Source organism: Mercurialis annua, linkage group LG6 (genome assembly GCF_937616625.2).
Source record: "Mercurialis annua linkage group LG6, ddMerAnnu1.2, whole genome shotgun sequence".
Classification (NCBI taxonomy): Eukaryota; Viridiplantae; Streptophyta; class Magnoliopsida; order Malpighiales; family Euphorbiaceae; genus Mercurialis; species Mercurialis annua.
This window is the reverse complement of record NC_065575.1, coordinates 11095113-11120005: the sequence shown is the minus strand read 5'-3', so window position 1 is coordinate 11120005 and position 24893 is coordinate 11095113. Positions and strand designations below refer to the sequence as shown.

Below are 24893 nucleotides of genomic sequence, written 5' to 3'. Positions count from 1 at the left end.
TACATCAGACTAATTAATTTCAACATAATACCGTACTTTAATTTTAAAATCTATTTTAATTTTTTTTTAAAAATTTAAAAAAAATAGCTCCTCCTCTGGAGGAGGAGCTTCTCCTTCCTTCCATGGAAGGAAGGAGCACGCTGCTCCTTCCTCCATGGATGGAGGAGTCCATGGAGGAAGGAGCTTATTTCCGTAAAAATAAAAAAAATTAAAAAAAATAATATTAGCGGTTTTCTAAATAGAAGTACGGTTATAAATAGGACTTAAAAAAAATATTTTATTTTATTTATTTATTTTATTTAAATTAAAAAAATAAATTAATTTTAGGACTTATTTGAACGTTTTTAAAGATGAAGTATTAGTTTGTACATTTTTTAATAGAAAAAGGTATAAAATAACCCTTAAATTTAGTTGTTTTTAAGAAATCATCTTTTTTTTGAAATTTGGGGTAGAGGCGAAACATAATGACAACCTCAATGGTATATGTGACAGTTTTTCTAGGTCAGGGTATAAACGAAATAAAGATTAAAGGTGGGGGGGGTTTTAAGTAATTAAGCCCATTTAAAAATACTCGCTTAAACCACTGCGAAGGTAAAAAAGGAGGCTCTTTTGCAAATAATCCAAAAATATATGGATGGACATTTTAGGTTAATTTTTACCCACACTCTCCTAATTTGTTTATTTTTCACTAAAGTCTTTTTACATTATTTTATAACTAACAATCCTTGACATTTCAATGGATGTAAAAATCCTTGCTACTTTTGCATATATTCACTTTTTGTCTATCCGTTCTATTGTGACTTTGGAGAACTCGAGATTCTCCATTTGTGACATGGTAGAAACACAGGATCACATTTTTATTCACTGCAACTTCGCAAGAAGTATTTGGTGTAGTATATTTCGGAAGTTAGACGTGGTTTGGTGTTGTCCGTATTCTTTCAACGACTTTATATTGCAGTGGCAGGATGTAATTCCAAAAGGTCCCTATTGGAAATTATGAAAAATTACATGGATGCTCGTTATTTGAGAAATATGGAAGTGCAGGAACGGGAGAAATTTTCGCTTTATTTTGTATTCAGACTTTTGATCTTGCCTTTACTTTTAGCCGTAGCCTATAGTGTGCCGCGTTTAGTGTCTCTTTTTGTGCGAAAGCTTTTAGCTTGGGCTTTTGCCACTTCTTGTGACTTTTAATATACTTATTATTCATAAAAAAAATCGTACGAACTATTTATTCAATTTTATTTTTAATTTTTTATTGTAAAAGTTTATTTTATTATATTTTAAAGATTATTATTTTTAAAAAATATATATTATTTATGCAAAGCATTACATAAATTATATTTTAAATTTACTTATATCCATGGTTTTTAGTATAATGAGTTTAAAATTTTATTGAATTTTTTGATATAAAGCTATTATTTTTAAGATTGCTTGATTTTATCTATTATAAAAGTAATTTTAAAAAAATATTAATAGCAGAGAATTATCATGAGTTTACAGATTTTATAAAATACTTGTTTACTACTTAATTTTTTTATTTCTAAAAATATTACTAATTTTTACCTATTTATAAAATTATTATTAATGGATTATTCACATAAGTTTTATTATAAAAGAGGTCATGTTATGTATTGCACAACTTGAAACCCCATGAATTTTAGGATTATAAATTGAAACTTTGAACGATAGTGAAAGAGAGAAGGACTCATGGAGGACCATGGGCGAAAATAAGCCTTCAGATCGGAATTTTCGGGTGTAAAATGAGCAAAAAATGTCGGAAAAAACTTTTATGTACATTCATTAAAATATCATAGATCTTCTGATTGCAAAACAAATTAAAGTAAAAATAATAGTAGAGGAAACTAGGCTAAAAGTTCGGGTGAAAATCACCCAAATATTTATAGTATTTTTTATAAAAAAAATTCTAATTATATTAGCAGTTAGTAGTTAATAGTTAAATATTTTAACTTTAAATGGTTTTAAATAACTGTCCTTACTGAGATTCGAATCTAAAATCTCATGAATGCACCGGAAAAGTCCTAAACAACTGGCCTTACTAAAAATTTATAGTAATTGAATCTTTAATTTTCTTTAAGAAGGAATTAAATCTTCATTAAGAGAGATTTATGGAAGTATAAGCATATAAGTAAGGTTCAATGCTCCATGCGTACCAAGTTGCAAATAAATTTATTACATTAAAAGATTCTGAAAAGATTCTTCACATTTTCCTACTAATGCATATGGATATTGGATATAGTGGAGGGACATGTAAACAGTAAATTCAGTTAATACTGCTTCTTGAATTTACTAAATTGTAGCCCCTAAGAGTTCCAATATAATTGAGATGATGGTGTTGAAAGAATTAATATTTTATATTAAATTAAATGCATTATATATTTCTAAATACATACTCCCTCCGGTTCATAATATTTATCGCATTTGGAAAAAAAAAATCGTCCATAATATTTATCATATTTAGAATATCAAGAACGTATTTATTGTTATTTTCAAAATTTATCCCTAACAATAAATAACTTAGTAAGAATAAAAAGATTAGTTAAACATAAAAATAGTATAATTAATATGGACAATTTAGTAAAAGAGCATATAGATCAAGACATATTTATTATTTTCTTAATTTATGTGAAATGGCCAAATGTGACAAATATTATGGACCGGAGGGAGTATATATATTAATCGAAGAGGATAAATTAGTAAAAAAAAATTCTACAAATTCTATAAATGAAAATATTCAAATTATTCTTAATTCTATTAAAACAAAGTAGTACTAGTTTATAAACATATTATATAACTTTTTATTAATCAATTTTTGGAAAGAATTAATTAATTATTAAGTATGATACACATTTTTCTTAATCTAATTGAAAAATTATATATCACATTGTTAAAAAAAAAATCTCATATAATATTAAAATACATCATATATTTTTTCAATAATTCTAATTTTTTATTAAAATTGAAAAATAATATAAATAAAAATATTAACTAGAATGGATACTTTAAAAACTACGGGAGCTACATCGATACAAATAATATTAATTTAATAAGAAAATGAATTATGCCAATAAGGTATGACTCAAGTGCTTAAGGCTTTTTAGTGTACTTTTGAAGTTTTGGTTTCAAATTTTAATAAACTTATTAATTTAAGCCGATTTAAAAATATAAAAAATTAACTATTAATCACCGACAGCTTATGGAATTAAATTCTATATTTCTCTAAGAAAATTAGTTACTTTATAGAAAATTAAACTAAGATAAAAAATGTATTCACGTACATTTTGAGAATTAGGATTCACTCATATTCAAACGGACATGAGGGGTTAGTATTCACTATTATACCATTCATTTTAAATTAATTTAATTGAAATTAAATATTTTTTATCTGTAATTTTTATTTTATACTGGCGGGATCAAGTGACATTTGTTAGTAAATTGCAATTTCTATTCATAAAAAAAAAATAAAAAAAATTGCAATTTCTATTCATAAAAAAAAATAAAAAAAATTGCAATTTGTACTACCCTCTACAGTCTACACAACTAACCCATACGCATCCACTAACTGTCACCATGGACCATAAGCCAGACTTATAATGGTCCATTTCTCGTTTCGATTTTTTACCTTTTTAACCATTTTTACTAGCACGTGCTTAAATTGGTCCTCTGTTTGTAGGTAAAACACTATCTGCTATTCATTTTACTTAAATTATTCTGATTAAATAAATTAATTTATAACCAACAAATTATATCTCGAATGGTATAATCAATTAAGGTCGTAAATTCGATCTCTTTCACAAACATTCGCTTTTCAACAATAAAAATTAATAAATAGTTTATAATTATATTTTTATAAATATTGCATGAACTATATGTCGTTATAAAATAGTTTATAATGTATGTAGAATATTTAATAATAAAAAAATAACTAAATAAACAAAATATGTATTAATTTGTTATATCTATACTATATATAAAACCACGGATGGGGGGGGGGGACAGGCAAATTTACCGAATAATCCTTTTCAGTTTACTACTAAATAAATATTTTATAGTCATTAACTAATTAGTTATTTAATTAATCACTATTGTAATTAAAGTCCTAATTAGAATAGGTAGCTAAATTATCTCCAATTAAATTTTAGTATGTAAAAAATAGCTAAATTGTCTCAAAATTAGTAGGAATACCTATCTTTTAGTTTGATTGAACTACAAAATTAAAATAATGTATTTGGTCAATATATTATTATTTAAATTTTTATTTTATTATTTTTTAAAGATATTATTAATAAAATTAATTTAATTATTTAATTATGATTATTATAAAACCAAGAGAAGAATAAATTCAGTATAAAAAAAATTTAATAACTGAATATATTATATTTACTTTTACAAAAAAATTTAACTAATTTAATATTAATTATAAATAAAAAATTTATATAATTATAATAAATTTACTAATATGTTCATTGACGAGTTACGTTACGAGCCACGTGCATAGCACGTAATGCGAAACTAGTAAATATAAATATACTGATATTATAAGATAGTAGTAATTGTTTTTGGATATTACCTTTTCCGGCGCATTTTAATAAAAAAACACCCTATCCACTAAATTACGCACTTAGCGCACATATACCATTCTTGTTGAAGAAAAAACTCTCTAAAATAAGAACCACGCTGATTTCCTTTCTTTTTAGCAGTAGAAAACTGGAAAGTGAAGTGGGAAACAGAGCGTGCAATATTTTGGCTAGAGAGAGAAAATTAATGGACTAATTAGAGAGAGAAACCAAACAAACCATCTTTTCAAAATTTGCAGGTTGTTGGAATATCGTGTCGGGGCGTGTCTCATAATATTTCTTTCCTATTCAGAAATTTTAATAGGAAAAAAATTTTGATTTTGGAAAATTATTGAATATAATATAATAATATTCTTGTTTCCTTTGGTGTGTGAGTGTGTTAAGATCTTGTGAAATATTTATAATTAATAATTACTACTACTATACCACTTCTTTTCTGCATAATATTACTATATAATGTTAGTTGGGGTTCATATAAAACATACTCTGAGTTAACCAAGAGAAGCTTGAAGATCATAAATTATCACCAATTTTAATGGGTAGGTTTCAAATTTTCTTCTTTTTTTATGATTTTTGATTATTGGGTTGTTTTGTTTTAATGTTTTTAGTGGTGGGTGTCTGTGATTTTAAGATTTTAAGGTTTTTAGTGTGTTTTTTGTAAATTTGGTGATGTTGGTTTTAATGGGTTTTGTCTAATAATGGAGAAAATTCTGAAAAGATTGACTCTTTGCTCTGGTATTTGTGCTGTGATCTCTCACACACAATCTTTTTTGTTCTGGCTGCTTTGGTATTGGTATAGCTGCTCTTCTTTTTTAATGGGTTTCAGTTTGGTCCTGTTGTTTCGGATATTACCGTTATAATTGCGTTTATGTGGGGGTTTTCACTATCAGTGTTCTCATTGGTTTATATTTATTCCCTACCACCTTATTAATTCTTACATCTTTTGCTTATGTTTCAACAGATGTCAACATGAGCTTTTCAAATGACATGGATGATGAGTATGAGAAACTTTTCAGGAGATTGAATCCTCCCAGGGTTGTCATTGATAATGAATCCTCCAAAAATGCTACTGTTATAAGGGTATGTAAATTTGTAAATTTCTGTTTAGTTGGTGGCTGTAATTTGTTTTTTTGGGTTGTTTTGGTTTATGTTTATGACCCTTTTTTTGGTGCTTTGTTTCATTTTGTGTTGTAGGTGGACAGTGCAAACAAGCATGGTATACTTCTTGAGGTTGTGCAAGTTCTAACTGATCTTAACCTTATCATAACCAAAGCTTACATTTCTTCTGATGGTGGCTGGTTTATGGATGGTGAGATTTTGTTTTCCGTTCTTCGTTAAGATTTTCCGTTTATAGCTCTTGTTTTTGGATTAGAAATTTGATTCTTATTGTGTTTTGTTTACTAGTATTTAATGTTAGGGATCAAGAGGGAAACAAGATTACTGATGAAGCAATTCTGGATTTTATTCGAAAAGTGAGTTCTAAGTTTGTAATTTATTCTGCGTTTTTGCTTTTCCTTTAGCAGGCCATTAGGATACAAACAGATCTGAATTTGGCTTTATGTTTCAGTCTTTGGGGCCTGAATCGTCCTTTACGTCTTCTATGAGATCTGTTGGGGTTATACCATCTATGGACCATACAGCGATTGAGTTAACAGGAAGTGACAGACCAGGACTGCTATCTGAAGTAAGTGCTGTGCTCAACCACCTAAAATGCAATGTGGTCAGTGCAGAGGTTTGGACTCACAATACTCGGGCTGCGGCTGTTATGCAAGTGACTGATGACGAAACTGGGTCTGCGATTATTGATCCGGAGAGGCTGTCTAGGATTAAGGAGCTTCTCTGTAATTTACTTAAGGGTAGTAACATGTCTAGGGGAGCTAAGACTGTGGTTTCTCATGGAATCACTCATAAGGAGAGAAGGCTTCACCAAATGATGTTTGCGGATAGGGATTATGAACGAACAAATGACAAGGTTTCAGATGAGAAGCAGAGACCAAATGTGACTGTCGTTAATTGGTATGACAAGGACTACTCGGTAGTAACTTTAAGGAGCAAAGATAGGCCAAAACTTCTCTTCGATACAGTATGCACTTTGACGGATATGGATTATGTAGTTTTTCATGCCAATATTGATGCCGAAGGACCCGAAGCCTATCAGGTATTTCACTTATATCTTATGTATCTACAAGAATGCATTGAGTAATTGAGTTTGATTTTGATGTTATAATTGGACTGCTTAATTAATCATGTGGATGATTTTGTAGGAATACTGTATCAGACATATTGATGGTTCCCCTGTAAAATCAGATGCTGAAAGGATGAGGATAATACAATGTCTTGAAGCAGCTATTGAGAGAAGAGTATCTGAGGTAGTGTATTGTCATAAATTGTGAATTGCTTAGAACATGCTCTGTTAGTAATGAAATGGCAGCAGGTTCTTTGGATGCACATCTGGTTCTATTGAATGCTAACTGATTATATTTCTTTCCTTGTTCGTTAATCAGGGTCTGAAGTTAGAATTATGCACAACGGACAGAGTTGGGCTGCTATCCGACGTTACTCGCATCTTTCGAGAAAACAGCCTCACTGTCACAAGAGCAGAAGTGTCAACCAGAGATGGCAAAGCTATTAATACATTCTACGTTCGTGATGCTTCAGGGTATCATGTGGATGCCAAAACCATAGATTCAATCCGACAAGAAATCGGTCAGACAATACTGAAAGTGAAAGGCAACCCTGAAGATCTTAAATCATCATCTCAGGAATCACCCACCAGGTTTCTCTTTGGTGGTCTCTTTAAGTCCAGATCTTTTGTTAACTTCGGATTGGTTAGGTCGTATTCTTGAATCAGTTTCTAGGTTTTACCCCCTTCCACATTGTACATAAAAAACCCCTCAGCAACAAAATTAACTACAAACCAAAGTTTTTAGCATATGTGTGACTTTTAAGGTTAGGAACTAAGCAAAGCCATTTGCCAAAAGAGGTAGAGAGAGCCATAGGGATAAGTAGAAATGCTTGTAATGTTAGAAGTGGATCCAATCTAAAGTTGGAGCCATGAATGAGAACAAACAAAATGAAAATGGAATCTTACTTTCAACTTGTGTATATAATTGAATATTGCTTTCAACTTGTGTTTAAATTTCCCTGGTCTTGTTAGTAACTGAATGGTGTTAATTTTTGAATTGTTAATTCTTGATTGCTAGTAGGTTCTAGTATAACTGAATTAACTGATTGAATCCAACCAAAAATTTAATTTGGTTCCGTTTTCGGTTAATTCGTTACAGTTACGGTTAACAGTTTTGAAAATCGAATTCCAACTGACCAAATTAACTGAATTTTATATATATATATATATATATATATATATATATATATATAGATCTTATTTCTGTAGTTTTTTTAAACATTTAAGGTATTTTTATAATTTATAGGGCTTAAATCGATTTGTCATCTAAATTTGTATATAATCAAATATTAACATCAAAATTAGTTTATTTTCTTGTTTTGATTTTTATTTTTTTAATAATCTATATTAATGAAGTTCAGTTATTTGGTAAACTTAAGTAACCAATTGAACCAAATAATTATTTTAGTTCGGTTATAATTTGGCTATATGTAATTCGATTATAATTAGGTTATAAAAAAATGACGGTTTATTTGGTTCGGTTCAGTTCGGTTTTGCACACCCTAATTGCTAGACTAGACAATTCATTTGACTAAAATCTTTGAAAAAGTGGTTTTGAAGAATCAAGATTGTGATAGAATAGGAGATGGTCAAATTTCAAATTGGGGAAAGTTGATGTTGGAAGATGACATTTGTTCCATTTTTTGATAGTGAAAAGGACTAAATCTTGATGTGTGTCAATCTATCCAACTTATTTGATTGGTGGGTGAGAGGCTGTTGGTACCTAACCTGATTACAAACCCTTTCCTCCATTTTGATCATTACAATTGTTGTTTGGTGGCTCATAATTATGGCTTTTATTTTGTACCAAGATTTGGATATTCTGATAGAGACTGGGCAATCACATATAGGTGTGGTTAGTGAAAATTTATTTGATTGTTAGTAGGTTTAATTATTTAAAAACCACATATATTAAATAAAAAAACTATTTATATACCGACGTTGAAAAAAAAAAAACAATTTGTACTCTTTTTTAGTTTTCGCCTCTATCCTAGATAAGAGTACAATTGATGATTTAATTAATTTAAGGATGCAAACATTAAAAACAACTAAATAGAAGGATTATATTTTACTTTTTTTTCTATTTGAAAAAAAAAACAAATAAATCCTTCAATTTTAAAAATATTTGAATAAACCTAACAATTAATTATTTTTTAAATTTTATTAAATAAATTGAAAAAATTATTTCCAACCGACCTCACCCTATCGAAGGAGCAGCCGTTGCTCCTCATATCAAAGAAGGAGCATCATCTCCAACTCATAAAAGGAGCTGCAACACCTTCTCAATGCATTTATAATTAATTTAAATAAATAACTATTATTTTTTATTTTACTTTTTTGAAAAAGAAGGTGTTTTTGTTCAACTAATAACATTAATGTTTAATTAGAATGTGGGCTAAAACTGAAGATTTTTTTTGAATTTTTTTTCAAAAAGAAAATGTCAATTTAATGCTTTAGGGTAAAGGTGAAACATGAAAAACCAAAAAAGGGTATAATTGGTTTTTTTCTACGTCAGAGTATAAAAGTAAAGAATCCAACGTGGGTGTTTTTTTTAAGTAATTAGTTCTTGTTATTAAGTTTTTTAGAACTTATATGGATTTTACAACCAGGGTGTACACCGAACTGATAAAAATTTAAACTGAGTTTAAATGTATAAATTCGATCCCCGTGTTGGTTCGGTATTCAATTTGAAATTCAATGATTTTTTGTTTTAAAGTAGAAGGCAATGCTATTGAAAAGGTTTAAACCATCACAAAATTCTTCTACTATTAGTTTTTTTTTTGATTTGATCATAAATAAATATATCATATTCTATACACATGTGGTTCTTTTATGGACGAGAAAATTCTGATGTTTCATGTCAATGACATAGTTTCATGCAAAAAAAGAACTACATGTGTACAAAATAAATATTTAAAAAACTATTTAAATACAAAATATTTATTAAAGATTAAGTAAAATAAAAACCAATAGTAGAGGGGCTTTAGGATGAGTGTAGTTTATTAAAACGACAAAATAGAACCTCCTATAACATATTATCTTTCGTTGTTATTTCCACTGATATGGACAGCATATAACATACATATGGTAAGAGGCGGATTCAAGATCTGAAGTCACGGGGGGAGAGATTATTCATTCATTTTTTCATGTCTTCAAAACAACGTTATTTTGACGTTAGCAATTTTAAAAATAAAAAAGCTAAAATTAAAAAATTAAAAACAGGAGCGAAAGTTCTATTTTCACGAATCCTGTGACTGAATCAGCTTCTTTTAGCATTGAAGGACTGGGCACCGATGGAGTCAGGACATTAACCTTTTCTGCAACCATATCTTGAAACCGTATATGAGATTTTCACCTTATACAGCTCCTCGTTCAATTCTTTCAAAATCATTGGATATTCCCTTGCAAAAACCAAAAACAGGAAGCCTTCCTTCCAACATTGGTAAGGTTTGGTATACATACGAAATGAAAAACTTCCACAACCTTCATTTGTAAAAGACAACTTTAATTTAAAACATAAAAAAACTTATTTAAGTTCATAATTTCTTCTCATAAAAAGCAAAGTAGATAATAAATTTTTCAATTTTAGTAAAATAAGCATAGAATAAAATAATGGAATTTTTTTTAATGATAAAACAACATTTTTTTAGAAAACCATTTAAATTTTTTATTACGCAAAAGCAATAAAAATGACAACCATCTAAAACAAAACCCCAAGGGTAAAAGGACGGGTAAAAAAGAAAAACTATGCAAAGAGCAAACAAGCTCAATAAAAAAACAAAAGACTCTTGAACTATAGAAGACTCGAACTAGCTATAATCACTGCAATTCACACATGTTTTCACAAATAGAGGAGTTACAGTTGACATAGCTGAACTTTGCAACAACTACATTCTTGATTCTGGCAATGATATTCTGAGTCACAGGCCTTTACTGCATAAAAACCTTCATATTTCTAGCTTTCCATATGTGATAGATGGTGGATGTAAAAAGAATTCTTCTGAAAGGTGCTTTGACACTATTTCATGAAGTCTTCTTACTGAGCCAACTGATCACTCTATTCTAATTACTGATATTAATAGAACAATTATAAATGGGGAGGATTTTACTCCAATTTCCTTAGCCATATCACAATTATAGAACACATGGCTAGCATATTCTTTCTCATAATACATATAAACATGACAAAAGACATTTATCATAATAGCATATATATGGTGGTGAATAATTTATTTTGTCATAATATACTTAATATGACGAGCTTGCCTTGACCAACACAATTTGGCACAATAACGTTGTTGTGATAAATTTTGGGCATAACGTGATATAATTTGTTCATCATAATAAGCCAAATTTCTTGTAATGAGAGCTCATAATTGTCATTATCAATGATCCCCCACTATTTAAGTCTATCTTTACTCTTTAATATTTTCTTCATAATCGACCAAAAAATAAAATTGTATATTGGGTTAGAATTCTTACCCCATACTAGATTAAACCACCTTACATTATCATGCTTCTCTCTATAGATTTTCCAAGTCTGAACTATAAAAAATCTGCCAGTTTTTACAACCTTCCATTTGATATGGTCATCATTCTCAGAAAGTTGAAAATTTCTTCTAATATAGTCCAAATATTTTCTGTTTCTACATCAATTGGATCTGGGAAACACCATCCGTTGTTCCCCCCCATAAATCAGCCATTTTTGATGACTTATTAACATCTGAATCTTTCATTTTAGTCCTTGGGAATTTCTCTATCATTAAGAATCCATGAATCCGCGGATCATTCCAGAAGTTAACACTAGTTTCATTTCCAATCTTGTAATCTGGGACTTCTCTAATATCATTTATGATGCTAAGCAGACCCCTCTAAATCCAACTAGAATTCTGATTGGTTTTGGTACTCCAAAACCTTCCCTGCTTAATTTTATTATCTTTGATCCGATTAACCCACATTAAATCCACTCTACTAAGAATGTGTCAAGCATGTTCACTGATTGCAGCTCTGTTTCAATTGGAAATGTCTTTAATACTTAGCCCTCCTTCTATTTTCTTTTTATCAACTTCCTTCTATGGCACTAAATAATTGCCCCTACCTTCATTGGAGCAAGACCAGAGAAATCTAGAATAGATACTTTGGATATTCTTAATAACACTTTTGGGAAGGATAATCATAGAAGCCCAAAACACATGCATACTAATAAGCACATAGTATTAATTGGAGTCTAGCAGCATAAAATAAGAATTTACTACTCCATGAACTTATTATGTTAGTAATTTTAAGAATAATACCATTTCAATCCACTTTAAAAAGTTTAGTGAATATAAGATCGATCCCTAGATATCTTAAAGGTAACTACCTTTTTTAAAAGTCTAACAACTCACTAATGCTGTTTTTCACTCTATTCTCAATGTTACAAAAGAAGATTTGGTTTTTAGAGGGGTTTATATCAAGACCAGAAATATTTTTGAATTTGGTTAGGTTATAAGAAAAGAGTCTAACAAAATCAATATCCCCATGACAAAATAGCATTAATCATCGGCAAATATTATATGGTTAAGCTTAAGATTTTTTGCAGATTTTGTGAAAAAAATAAAGTACTATTGGTGTTGTTTAGATTCTTGGATAAGAACAAGATACAAATTACAAATAAAAAGGGAAGAGATTGAGTTTTCTTGCCTAAACCCTTTCTAAGAATTAAAATAATCGCCATTACTACCATCCTAATTAACAGAGTATCTGGTAGTCCTAATACAACTAATAATCAAAGCACTAGTACTATAAGGAAAGTGAAGATTTAAAAGCATTTGCCCAATGTGATCCAAGGATATAGAATCATAGGCTTTTTTAAGATCTATTTTGAGAAGGCATTTGGAAATCCCAATATTTAAATGATGGTTTCTAACCAAATCATGGGCAATTATGATGTTATAAGCAATGGCTATTTTAGGATAAAGGCAGATTGGTTATCAGAGATCAAGCTGCATAAGATAGGGTTATTCTAGCAGATAGTACCCAGTCACTTCCCTATTAATCTGGATGGAATACTTGACAGACTTGATACAGGACATCACCATCATAATAAAATTTCTAGGCAACCTTAGACCTAATAAGATCTCTTCAATAAAGTCCCACTCAATTGTATCATAAGCCTTATGTAAATCAATCTTTAAAGCATAAGAACTCTCTTAATTTCTATGATAATTTCTAACTAATTCATGGGCCAGGAAGATGTTATCAGCTATACTCCTACCAGGAACAAAACCAGATTGGCTAGGACTGACAATTTCCCCTAGGATCACACTAAGCCTTTTACAAATGACTTTAGAAATGATTTTATAAAGGACATTACAGCATGATATGAGTCTATACTCACTCACAGACATAGGAGAGTCATTTTTAGGGATAAGGGAAATAACTGTAGAGTTAAGTTGACAGAGCATCTTACCAGTTGCTTGAAAGTCTTTAGTAGCCTGAATGATGTCTTTCCCAATGATATTCCAGCTTTTTTTTTTAAGAAACTGCTAACAAACTCATTTGGACCTGGAGCCTTGTCATCATTGATCCTATACAGGGCAACTCTGATCTCATTATCACAAAAGAGAGTCTGCAGATTAGCTCTATCCTCATTATTAAGGACACAGCCAGCATTGAACACATTGTGGTCCACATTTTTCCTATTCTGTATAGGAGAGTTTAAAAAGGCTCCTCCACCATTTCCCCTTCATTGTTTCTAATCATCACAATTCTTTTCTTGATCTGCCTTTGTTAATACTCCTATGAAAAACTTTAGAGTTATGGTCTCCAAGTTTAATCCATATCATCCTGGATTTTTGCCTAAGAATATTTTCTTCCCAGCTGAACACTTTATGAAAGTACTTAGAGATAGCTCTCTCTTCATCTTGGAGGATAGTATTAAAGGGGTCGGCCTAGATGTCAGCTTGAACCTTACTCAATAAGCTTCTGGTCATGTCCACTCTCATTGAAATATCACTAAAATCCTTTCTATTAAACTGTCTGCACTCCTTTTTAAGAATTTTTGGCTTCTGATAAATTTGGTACATATGGAACCCATTGAAACTAAGGTCCCAAACCTTCTTAACAATCTGAAGAAAGTTCTGGTGCTCATACAAGACATTGAAGAACTTGAAACTACCTCTTCTCTTGCAAACTCTGGAATCAAAATAAACCAGGAGGACGCTATGATCTGATATCCCAGCTGGTATAGCTTCATAAAAAGCTTCAGGCCAATCATAATGAAATTTTTTATTGATAAAGCACCAATCAAGTCTCAATCATGTTAAGTTAATCCATCTTCTCTTGTCAAATTGGTAATTCCTTCTTTGCTTTTATTTATGTTTATAAATTTATAGAGAACATCAACATTTTATTTATGCCTAATAACAAAAATTTGCTAAACTATTATTTATGTAGAGAAATTATTTTATACGTAGGCATGGTCAATAGCATTACTATATATTATTAGATATGCAAATTTTAATTAATTAAATTGCATTATTAATATTAAAGCGTTAAAATGTTACTCCCTCTGCCATAATAGAATTTTCCACTTTAAAAAATTCTTTTGTCCCAAAATTTTTATCCACTTTTAAAAAGTACCAATTTTTAAACTTAATCTTCATATACTATCTATATTTAAAATCTACTAATGAAGTAAATTGAAAGTACATCCTACATTAAATAGGAATATAATAAAAAAAATAGAATTTTTTTTATAAAATCTATAATAATAATTATATTTTTTGAAATTTTGTGGTAAAAATAAAGTGGACAATTCTATTCGGACGGATAGAATATTAACTATGGTTACAAATACGTGATGACCATAAGTTTTACCGTAAATTACTTTGAGATCTCTGAGTTATACTATGATTAAAAGTGTAATAGTTGTCCCTCAATTTCATCTCCGTTAACTATTAGACCCCTCCGTTAATTTTGACATTTACTTTCAAACTATTTACCCCCACCTTTAATTTCGTGAATACTTTGATTCCTCACTTTTAATTTTATTAAATGATTTGAAACCTCACTTTCAAACGATTTTGGTATTTGAATTTTTGTACCGTAAAACGATATAATCCCTCAAACTAACAGAAGGATCTCTCTGTTAAACGAAATTATAACTGAAAGGTCATTAAATAGACTTTTGAAATAAAGATTATCAAACTATTAATTATAGTGTATATCAGGAACCTTAATATAATATGCTCTAAAGTTTATAATAAAATTATTTTTTGGAGAAATATGTGTCATTTCATCGTGTAATCAGCATATCCCTGACTTCAAGAGCCAACATGCATAAATCAATCTTTACGAGTAAAAAATCCAAAACAACAATTGTAGAATAAGGTTATGTATAACACATATAAACCATAACTATATACTATTTTAAATTATGCTTGGACCAGTCAAACAGTCAGTACTATAAAATAGTGATTGAAGAGCATCCCAGCAGCATTATTCTATTATAAATATTTGCAATACAAAATAATGAAATTGTTATGTGATATTTAAACAAAGTGGGTAAAAAGTACATTTAGGTCTCTACATTATTATACTTTTTAAACTTAAAACCCTCTGTTTTTATTAGTCAATCTTACATGTCTATATTTTATTTTTATAGACATTAGGTCCCTTAGTCACGGAAATAAGGTGAATAACCACACACATCGTCAGTGCGACTGAAATAAAAATTAATTCATTTGTATACATTAACTTTTTTAAATTGAGTATATCTTCATTTCTCACTACTAGGAATCACTGATTTTGCGACCGAAATTAGCGTCGGACGGTAAATCCGTCGCTAATATGTACAATTAACGACGGAATTTGCGATGGAAGTGAAATCCGTCACGGCATAGACCAACGTATATAAAATTAAAATTATAAAGACTCAATGTATATAAATTCTAGCATATGGATTCAATTTATAAAAATGTAACAATACAAGATCCAAATATATATTTTTCCAATAAATTTTACATAGCTTAATGCATCTTTTGATCGCTAAACTTGTATCCATTAGCTCATCTGACTTTTTATTTTTTAATTTGAGCAATCTGACATCTCAACTTGTAAGTTTTGCTCGTTTAACCTTTGAAAAATACGGTAAAGCGCAAATGTGTTGTTGTGTTTAAAAATGTTGATGGGGTGGCCAACTTACTTGACACGTCATTGGAAATGAGGGTCAAATAAGTTAAACTGAAAGATACAGGGTCAGATGTGTGAAAGAGGTTTAAGCTTCAAAAATATGCTTTGACTGTATGACACGTCATCTAAAAGTATATGTTCACCCGTTTTTCTTGATTTGTAACCAACACTTGATCCAGTTGGATAAGGAGTTAAACAATTATAAAAATAATAATTTTAAAAGTAAAGTAAAATTACAAATTGAGATGTCAGATAGTCATAATTAAACAGAAAAACAGAAGGTCGAATTGGTTAATAGGTATAAAATCAGGAATCAAAAGATACATTAAGCCAAATTTACACGGAAGCAGCTACTCAGCTAGGTTGGCATGACAAATCATGGCAAAACTATGGGCATTGATCTAGAAATATTTTCAACTAGGCTAAATCCATCTAAAAGCCCTTTTACTATACCATTTTTGTTCAGAAAGTCCTTATACTATATTTTTATTCTTCAAGTTCTTCTACTTACCTAATTTTGGGATTTCAGGTCCTTTTTTAGTTTTTTATAGTCGGTCTACTTATACATTTTTTGTTCCTCCAGTCTCTGAAAAGGACATGAAAATTAGGATTTGGCAAGTGTAAAGACTCGAACGTGAACAAATTTGGGGTAGGGGCCTCTCGAACAAAAACAATAAAATAAAAGGGTCTCCGTATAAGTTTTGCCTTTCAACTAGTACTAGTAATTAAATTAATAAAAAGACAATATGTGGGAATTAAATAAAGGAGTGCATGTGCGATTCACTGAAAACATGGAAAGCATAGAAAAAGAGTGTGCACAGATTCCTTGGTCACATGAAAGATGAGGTTTCTTGCAAACACAGAAACTGACTCAACCTCATCTTCCCCCACATGAATGCCTTAGCTTTCTCACATATTATATTGCTTCTTTTTTACATATATAAAATAAATGGTTAATTACATATAAAATCATGACATTTATACGAAGTTTTAGAAATAACATTACCTTTAAAACGTGTCAATTATAGACATCATTTTTTATTTTATTTTTTATTTTATTGTGGACACATTTTTGGTAAAATTTTACTGACTTGAACATCTAATGGGTCTGTCACGTGTCATGCCACGTCAGCAAAAATACTATTAAGAATCATCGATGTTATTTTTGAAAAATAAAATAAAAGATGATATCTATAATTGACACGTTTCAAAAGCTATGTTATTTTTAAAATTTGGCGCAATGATGTTTATATATAATTAATTTTAAAATAAATTGTAACTCCAGGTTAAACGTGCATTCGGCTATGGAACATGATGGGTAGTCATTCTCTTTGTGCAGATTTTTACAAGTGCTGAACACGTATTGGTAATGGGACTTTCTTTTATGTGAATTCAGTTTGTTAAGTATGGGGTGTAAATGAGTTGCACTACTTATGAATAGTCTAAACAAGCCGATATTTGTGAGATTGACAATTAGAATTATGCCTATAATTATGATCCTAGTAATTTGAAATTATGGAATATTAACACATAAATTAATTTTATGAATAAATAAATCACGAACTTGATAGTTATGGGCAATTAATCCTATTTGGACAAATTAGTTTATAAGTTGAAGGGGCAAATTGCCAATTTAAAGAACAATTAGCTTACAAGTTGAGAGGGTAAATTAACAAAATGAGGTTAATTACCCATAATTAACAAATTCGTGACAAATTTATCGACAAAGTTAATTTATATGTTAATTGTCCATTGTTTACAAGTTGAAGGGACAAATTACCACTTAAGCCATTGAAGTTGTGATGCCTATGTTTGAAGAGAAATATTCAAAACTCACCACTTGCCAAGTTAGATTAGTGTTTTAAAAATCAAACCGGTTACCGAACTAGTAATGTTATTAATTTCCGGTTTAACCAATTAAAATACAAAAATTGGAAAATTAGCAATGGATTTTGGATATTTATCGGGAAAAAATTTCATCGGTAATTCCGTATTTTTGGTTTAATCGGCGGTTCAATTCGGTCTAGTCAAGCTGGACTAAATTTCCAATTATTTTTTATTATAATTTGGACCAGGCAGCTGTTCAATTCTCAGACTCAACTACATTGAACTGATCGATCTAATCCAATTCTTTAATCATTGATAGAAATTCAAGTCGCAAAGAAACAACAATATTTGAACATCACCTTGGCACAAACCACCGTCATTGAGGAGGCCAAGGTGACACCATGAGTGTGACCATAGCCATTGTGAAACCCACGGTGACACCAAGGCCGTGGTGCAACCCATGGTGACGTGCAAATCTGAATGTTTTTGTAGCCGGTTTTCAGTCTTTATAAATATTTATACTATGTGTTTTTTGGTTACTGAATACTTACTGAGTTTTTTTAAAAAAAAAAACATTTGTGGTGGTTAGATTTGAATACTTACTGAGTTTGAATACTTACTGCCATTATTTGAATACTTACTGAGTTTTTTTTAGAAAAAATATTTGTGGTGGTTAGATTTGTACATTACACCATCCACAGTCGTTAGACTGTTTTTGAGTCTGACAGTCATACCACGTCAGCTTTTCATTAAATCCATATTTATTATTCAATCTCCACAATAGTTAGACTTTAAAAAGTAAACTAATAAGAATCTTCTATTTTTATTTATTACATTAAATACAATTTAAAAGAGCAAAATAAAAAATAAAAAATAAAAAAAGGAGTTGCTTCTTTATTTGTTTGGTGCATACTTAATCACTTAATAAATATTGAACACTCACAATAAAAAGTGTTTAATACCAATCGGTTATTAAACTTTAAATACTCCGTATTGTGAATGCTCTTAGAGGAGTCTCTAACAATTCTCTTTATAATCTCTTAATTTGATACGAATTAAATACGCATTCCATCACTCATAGCATAGAGAATTAACTATATCTTATATTTGTTTGATTGTTTCTCTGTTTTGTTGTTGCTTAACCTTTCCCACTAAATTATGTTCAATTCCACTGCGCATAATCCTCTAGCACAAACGAGTTTAAACAAATCTCTTATACATATAAGATGACATTTTTTTGTTATACTTACTTAGTATATATTTAAACGTAGTTGCAAATTATCTTAATGGGTCGAATTTTATATTTTATTATTAAAAAAAATACATTAGATATGATAATCTATTAATAGTTTTTATTATAGTAAACTCGAAACGAGTTAGGATAGTTCAAAAGTCGTTCGAACTCAAACTCAGACTAAAAAATTAAATTCATTTGAGCTCCAGCTCGAGACTATATATTTTTCAACTCAATCTTGGCAATTATTTAATTTTGGCTCGGGTCGTTTATGCTCCTATCTATATAGCATTATAAACTTTAAGGATAAATTGAATAATTATTTATTAATCATATTGCATTAAAAATTTAATTTAACTTGTGATTGGAAATTGAACTCAACAATTACAACCACCATACCATATGTACATCAATTTAATATATTTTTCGTTACAAATTGATATATACTTATTTGATTTACATGTATATTTGAAAAAGTAATTTTTGGAATTTTAATTGTACTAGTTATTTATAATATCCTCATTACAAGGTGATCCACTTAATTTTCTTATATACTTTTTTAAATAAAAATTAAAAATTACTTTTGAGTTGAGATGCATTTTAAAATTAAAAATAATTTAATTGAAAAGAATCAATTTTAATTTAGTTTACTACTAACAACCCAATGACAAATATTTTAAATATTTATTTAATCAGCTAACTTCTAAAAAAATAAAATTTAATCTATATTTAGGACATTCAAATTTAAATTAGCCTATTAGGAGGTTTATGGTTAAAAAGAAAAGAAAAATGAGAATGGATAATTTTCATTGTTTGTGTTTATTTTATTCAAATATATCCAAAAATGAAAATGTAATTATCCTTTCAATGAGAATCACTTGTTACGCTTATACCTATGGGAACAAAGTTTTCATTCCTATTCGAATTAAAATCAAAATTTAACTAAATATTCTAACAATAAATATATAATGTATAGTATTAAAAAATATTTTCAAATAACTATTTCTAAAAAAATAATATAATTATAAAATAAAAAATTGAATATACTTTTTGTAATTTTTTATATAATCTATTTAATGTTATAGATTAATAAATAAATAAATAAAATTAAAATTGATTTCCATTTACAGAAGTGTATTTTCGATTCAAACCAAACTAGGCTGAATAAAACAAAAATCAAACAAAAATTCTGAAGCGAACTGGACTAGTCTTTTTGGTCATTTTATTTTAGTTTGATGATTTTAAATCGATTTATATTGGAACTTAAATAAAAAAGATTCTAAAATCAAACTGAATTCCAACATTAATTGTTTAAAATATTTAGCCGAACGAACCAAAATGTTTAATTTTTTAAAAGCGAGCTGAACTAAAATTAAATGAATGTAAATTTTCCAAATAAACTTGACTCGTCGACACGGTCAAAGTTTTGGTTCATTTGATTATTTTAGTTTGGTTTATTTTAGAACTTCAAAAATTCCTTAAAACCGAACTGAATTGAAAATTTAATATTTTCATAAAATCAAAACTAAACCAAATTTGATTCGACTTTTTAGTTTGTTTCGATAATTTCAGGTTGGTTTATATTAGAACTTAACTAGAAAAAAATATATTAGAACTTAACTAGAAAAAAAAATATATCCAAAATCAAACCAAATCAAAACTGATTATTTATAATATTAAAATAACGAACCAAACCGAACAAAATCAAAGGCTTCTATTTTTTGAATCGAACAGAATCAGATTTTTTTTATATTTTTAATAACGTACCGGTCCAAAAGTCTAAGGAATTAATTCTTTTTCATAGAAAACAAGATCACCGGTTAGGTCAGATTTTTAATACAGTTGAGTATAATTTAACTAAAAAAATATAACTAAAACCAAATAGAACAAAAAAAAACTAATTATTTTATAATATCAAATCTAATCAAATTTGATTTGGTTGTTGCACACTCAATCTCATAGTCATTCCTATTTCCATATTAACTTATTGAACCAAATAATATAAAATAACTATTCCCATTCTATTTCTCGTTCCCAATTTTATTCTCATTTTCATTCCCATTTCTAATCTTAAACGAAACGGCCCTTATATTTGTAGGGGAATAAGTATTTCTTCTATCTATAACTCTCTATAGACTAAAGTAAATTTTAAGGCACATTAAATATGGTAAATATAAGGTAGTTCAAGTACGCGAACCTCACAAGACGTGCCATTCTTTAATAAGGTGAGAGATCCACGTCATTCCAAGGCAAGATGGCAACTGTATAGAGACCCGTCAATGTATGCTTTATGGTGATTCTTTGTCTGTAGTAATGGAACAAGTTATATTACCACCACATTCATATGCTGCTTAAAATATTCTGCTCTCCAAGATAATAAGCTCAGAAACATAAGGATGGAGGATTCTGTGGATTTTCCCGGATTCCAAATCTGTACTCACAGAGAAGAATTTGAGTACAGAAAGGCATTGAGCAGATTGCAGAGACGAGCTCCATGTCCTCTGCAGATCAAGCCAAATGATATTCTCCAAAGCCAAACTGCAAATCTAGCAATTGGATTCAGCATTACTTCTTCGAAATCGGAATCATCTGAAGCTTCTTCATTTGGTTCATTCTACCATAGTAAAGACCCTATTCCGCTACTTTCTCCGCTTGTTTCGCCTTCTTTGATCCCGCCCACCTACATTCAAGAAGGGAAGACTGCCAAATCTCATTGATCATACAGCCATTGGCTCTGTACATTGTAAATCTGTCTTCTTTTTTCCCTTGTTGTTCCTTTTTTCTAACACTAGACATCTGCAGTTAGCTTTTCAGCAAGTTACTTTTTGGCATGAAATGTAACAATAATAATTCAACGAAATAAATCTAACTCCAGAGTGTTTCTTTTCTTTCATGTTATCACCTATAATTAGAACTTAAGAACAAATTGCAGGCTTATAACTTGATTCTGAAGATCCAGTCTGGTTCAGATAAAACTAGAACCTCTAGCTTTTCTAACATGTTGGTTAAGCATTAATTTCCTGACTTTTTCAGCATCATCCCATCTCTCATTGGATGTATACAGATCACATATAAGAGTATAAATTCCTCCATCATTGTCGGGTTTTGTTACTGTTAATACCTGTTCAATCACTCTCTCAGCCATGTCAAACCTCTTATGCTCCTTGCAGGCCGATAAAAATGAGCCCCATATTACAACATTAGTTTCACACTTCATTGTCTTAATAACCTCATAAGCTTCATCCAACAACCCTGCTTTACCAAACAGATCAACCAAGCATCCATAATGCTGAACTCTATGCTCCAAACCATACTCTTTAATCAGCCTGAAATACACACGGCCTTCTTCAACCAATCCTGAATGCGCACACGCGTTAAGAATACCCGTGAAAGTCAGCTCATTAGGTCTAACTTTAGTCTCTTCCATCATCTTAAACAAAGTTAACGCTTCTTGACTAAAACCATGCTGCGCTGCCCCGCATATCACTGCAGTCCAAGTCATGACATTCCTCTCTTTCATCAAATCAAAAACCTGGACTGCATTCTTCAAGTATCCACATTTTGCATACATATCAACAAGAACTGTCCCGATTTCCGCATTCAATTCCCATCCATTCTTCACAATAAACCCATGAACAGATTTCCCAACCAACAGTCCATGAAAACCCATCAGAGTACACCCTGATAAAACAGTTCCTGCAGTCACTTGGTCCGGTTTTACCTCACTTTTCGCCATCATTTCCCGAAAGAGCAACAGCCCTTTATCCCAAAATCCATGGTTAATATAAGCCGTGATCATGGCAGACCAAGAACCCACATCCTTCAACGGCATTTCCTCAAAACAGGCACATGCTTTATCAACATTCCCTGACCTCGAATACCCACTAATCATAGTATTCCACGTGACGGTGTTTCTCTCAGGCATTTCATCAAACAGATTACACGCATCGCTTAACGACGCAAGGACATAAGAATGTAACAAAGAAGTGGCGACATAGACATTAGTATGGAACCCCAATTTGATTATATGAGAGTGCAAATGACGAATGAGAGTGAGATTCTTCAAACGGGCGCATGATTTGAGAGTATAGAGTATGGAGAAGCTGTCGACAGGAGTGGAGTTACGGTGCATTTGTGAGTATAGTTCCAAGGCAATCTGTGGAGAGGAGGCATTCTTGATAGCTGAAGGGGTCAGTTTGTAAAATCGTTTTGTGATGAAATGGGAAACTGGGTATTTTGTGGGTTTGAAAAACTGTGAAAAAGGGATTATTAGCATAGCTTATAATGTGGTCCATTAATGTGGAAATAACGGGATTAAGCAGCAGGTAGATGGCATTGGAGACCAGTGTTTGATTTTCTTGATAGTCACGGCTTCAACTCTGGAAGAAAATTAGCAGGCAACTGAAGGTACTATATACTCAGGAGGAGAAATACTTTAACTATAATTAATATGGTATTTAATGATTGGCTATCATATTTATTATTGACACGTGTCTCTCGATAAGTGGATAGTTCATAATCTTAAGTGGCGAACTTGGTTCACACAAGAATTTCTCCTAATTTAGGGATTGTCTCAATTTTCATGAAGGACATAATCCATTTCAAATCCTACACATTTTTTTTTTACGAGAAATCACTCTATTAAATCGAAATTCAATATTATTGTCAAAATTCGGAATGTAGACCACCCGCAAATCTATATACCTGATAATTTCGGATTATAATGGCCAGTAGCCCAATCTCAACCACTCCATATTAAAAAAGGGCGTAGCCGGATGCTGAGAATTAGACCATTAGATCAAACCCGTACGGCAAACAGACCGAATTCTTTGCCAAAAAAACATCTCATTTCATATAAGAACACAACCCACAATTTCCTCGTTTCATATAAGAACATCTCTTCACTTAGTTGCATTCTTTTGAGAATTAAAATTGGAATTGAATAGAGAGTCAAACACGATTGGTTCACGACCAATCTAGTGAAAAAATTTATTTTCTTTTGTCAATTTTTGTATTTTTAATGGATGCTAACAAATAACACAATAAAAATCAAGTCTCGCAAACTTTATCGCATCTACGTCACATGTTCTAATGTCCAAAACTTACAAATTCCTTCAAAATTAATTTTCTATTTATCATAAACAACCAATTAGCGGAAGGAGGGGGAGTCATGAAAGTGCCGTTGCCGCCTCCAAATTTTCAAAATTGTCAGACTTATCACCAAACTTTTTAATATTTTATAATTTTACCCCCCTTAATTTTTAAAAGGCTTAATTGCATAAAAAATCACAAACTTTCGCGTGTTTTTGGTATTTAACATAATTTTTTTTGGCATAAAAAATCACCAACTTTCATTTTTGTGCATATTTGTCCACGAGATGTAAAACGGCGCCGTTTTTAATGTAAAACGGCGCCGTTTTGCACTAAAACGACATCGTTTTGCGCTTAATTTTTCAAAGAAAACGGTTATGTGGACGAATATGCCAAAAAATGAAAGTTGATGATTTTTTATGCCAAGAAAAAAAAATTATGTTAAATACCAAAAACACGCGAAAGTTTGTAATTTTTGGTGCAATTAAGCCTTTTTAAAATTATCTACTTTATATATTATATATTGCAATTTGACTCTTTTTATGTTTAAATTCTAACTCCGTCACTGGAAACAACACTTGAAGAAGTGAGCTTCTAATACTGAAACCCATCAACTACACAAATTAAATCAAGGGTTAATTGCAAACTAAATCACAAAGTTTACCCTAATTTGGAATTATAACACGAACTTTGAAACTTGACAGTACTAGTAACCAACTTTTATTATTTTAGCAAATTGATACACTGATTAATCATGCAACGACACGTGGCGGTATATTACAATGTC

At 30.1% G+C, this 24893-nt stretch overlaps 3 protein-coding genes and 1 long non-coding RNA gene across 5 annotated transcripts; 2 read left to right on the top strand and 2 right to left on the bottom strand.

Annotated features, from left to right (window-relative positions):
- Window positions 1-4707: 4707 nt before the first annotated feature.
- Window positions 4708-7722, top strand: LOC126653927 (ACT domain-containing protein ACR4). 2 transcript variants are annotated; one of them, XM_050347927.2, is made up of 7 exons: window positions 4708-4834; window positions 5557-5675; window positions 5790-5904; window positions 6000-6067; window positions 6163-6753; window positions 6860-6964; window positions 7100-7722. In XM_050347927.2, exons 2-7 carry the CDS (start codon window positions 5565-5567, stop codon window positions 7439-7441), a joined length of 1332 nt encoding a protein of 443 aa, XP_050203884.1. In that variant the 5' UTR covers window positions 4708-4834; window positions 5557-5564; the 3' UTR covers window positions 7442-7722. The 2 variants fall into 2 exon arrangements, with proteins under 2 accessions (XP_050203884.1, XP_050203883.1); XM_050347926.2 differs by having other exon boundaries at window positions 4708-5134.
- A 2157-nt stretch (window positions 7723-9879) lies between these two features.
- LOC126686125 (uncharacterized) lies at window positions 9880-14174 on the bottom strand. Its single transcript, XR_007643787.2, has 2 exons — window positions 13232-14174; window positions 9880-10263 (listed from the first exon to the last, which is right to left on the bottom strand). It is a non-coding gene; the product is annotated as an uncharacterized LOC126686125 (long non-coding RNA).
- A 6723-nt stretch (window positions 14175-20897) lies between these two features.
- Window positions 20898-23458, bottom strand: LOC126685725 (pentatricopeptide repeat-containing protein At5g66520-like). The gene has a single exon (XM_050379656.2). It carries the CDS (start codon window positions 23289-23291, stop codon window positions 21981-21983), a length of 1311 nt encoding a protein of 436 aa, XP_050235613.1. The 5' UTR covers window positions 23292-23458; the 3' UTR covers window positions 20898-21980.
- LOC126685726 (uncharacterized) lies at window positions 21412-21903 on the top strand. The gene has a single exon (XM_050379657.1). It carries the CDS (start codon window positions 21412-21414, stop codon window positions 21730-21732), a length of 321 nt encoding a protein of 106 aa, XP_050235614.1. The 3' UTR covers window positions 21733-21903.
- Window positions 23459-24893: the final 1435 nt, after the last annotated feature.

What these genes read in the sequence shown, in the direction of transcription:
- LOC126653927 (XM_050347926.2), top strand. An exon ending in TGGTGGCTGGTTTATGGATG is followed by an intron (nt 5,905 to 5,999) that starts GTGAGATTTTGT and finishes TTTGTTTACTAG; the next exon opens with TATTTAATGTTAGGGATCAA. An exon ending in AAGGACCCGAAGCCTATCAG is followed by an intron (nt 6,754 to 6,859) that starts GTATTTCACTTA and finishes ATGATTTTGTAG; the next exon opens with GAATACTGTATCAGACATAT.
- LOC126685725 (XM_050379656.2), bottom strand. Translation starts at nt 23,291, where the DNA reads ATGCTAATAATCCCTTTTTCACAGTTTTTCAAACCCACAAAATACCCA.
- LOC126685726 (XM_050379657.1), top strand. Translation starts at nt 21,412, where the DNA reads ATGGAGGATTCTGTGGATTTTCCCGGATTCCAAATCTGTACTCACAGA.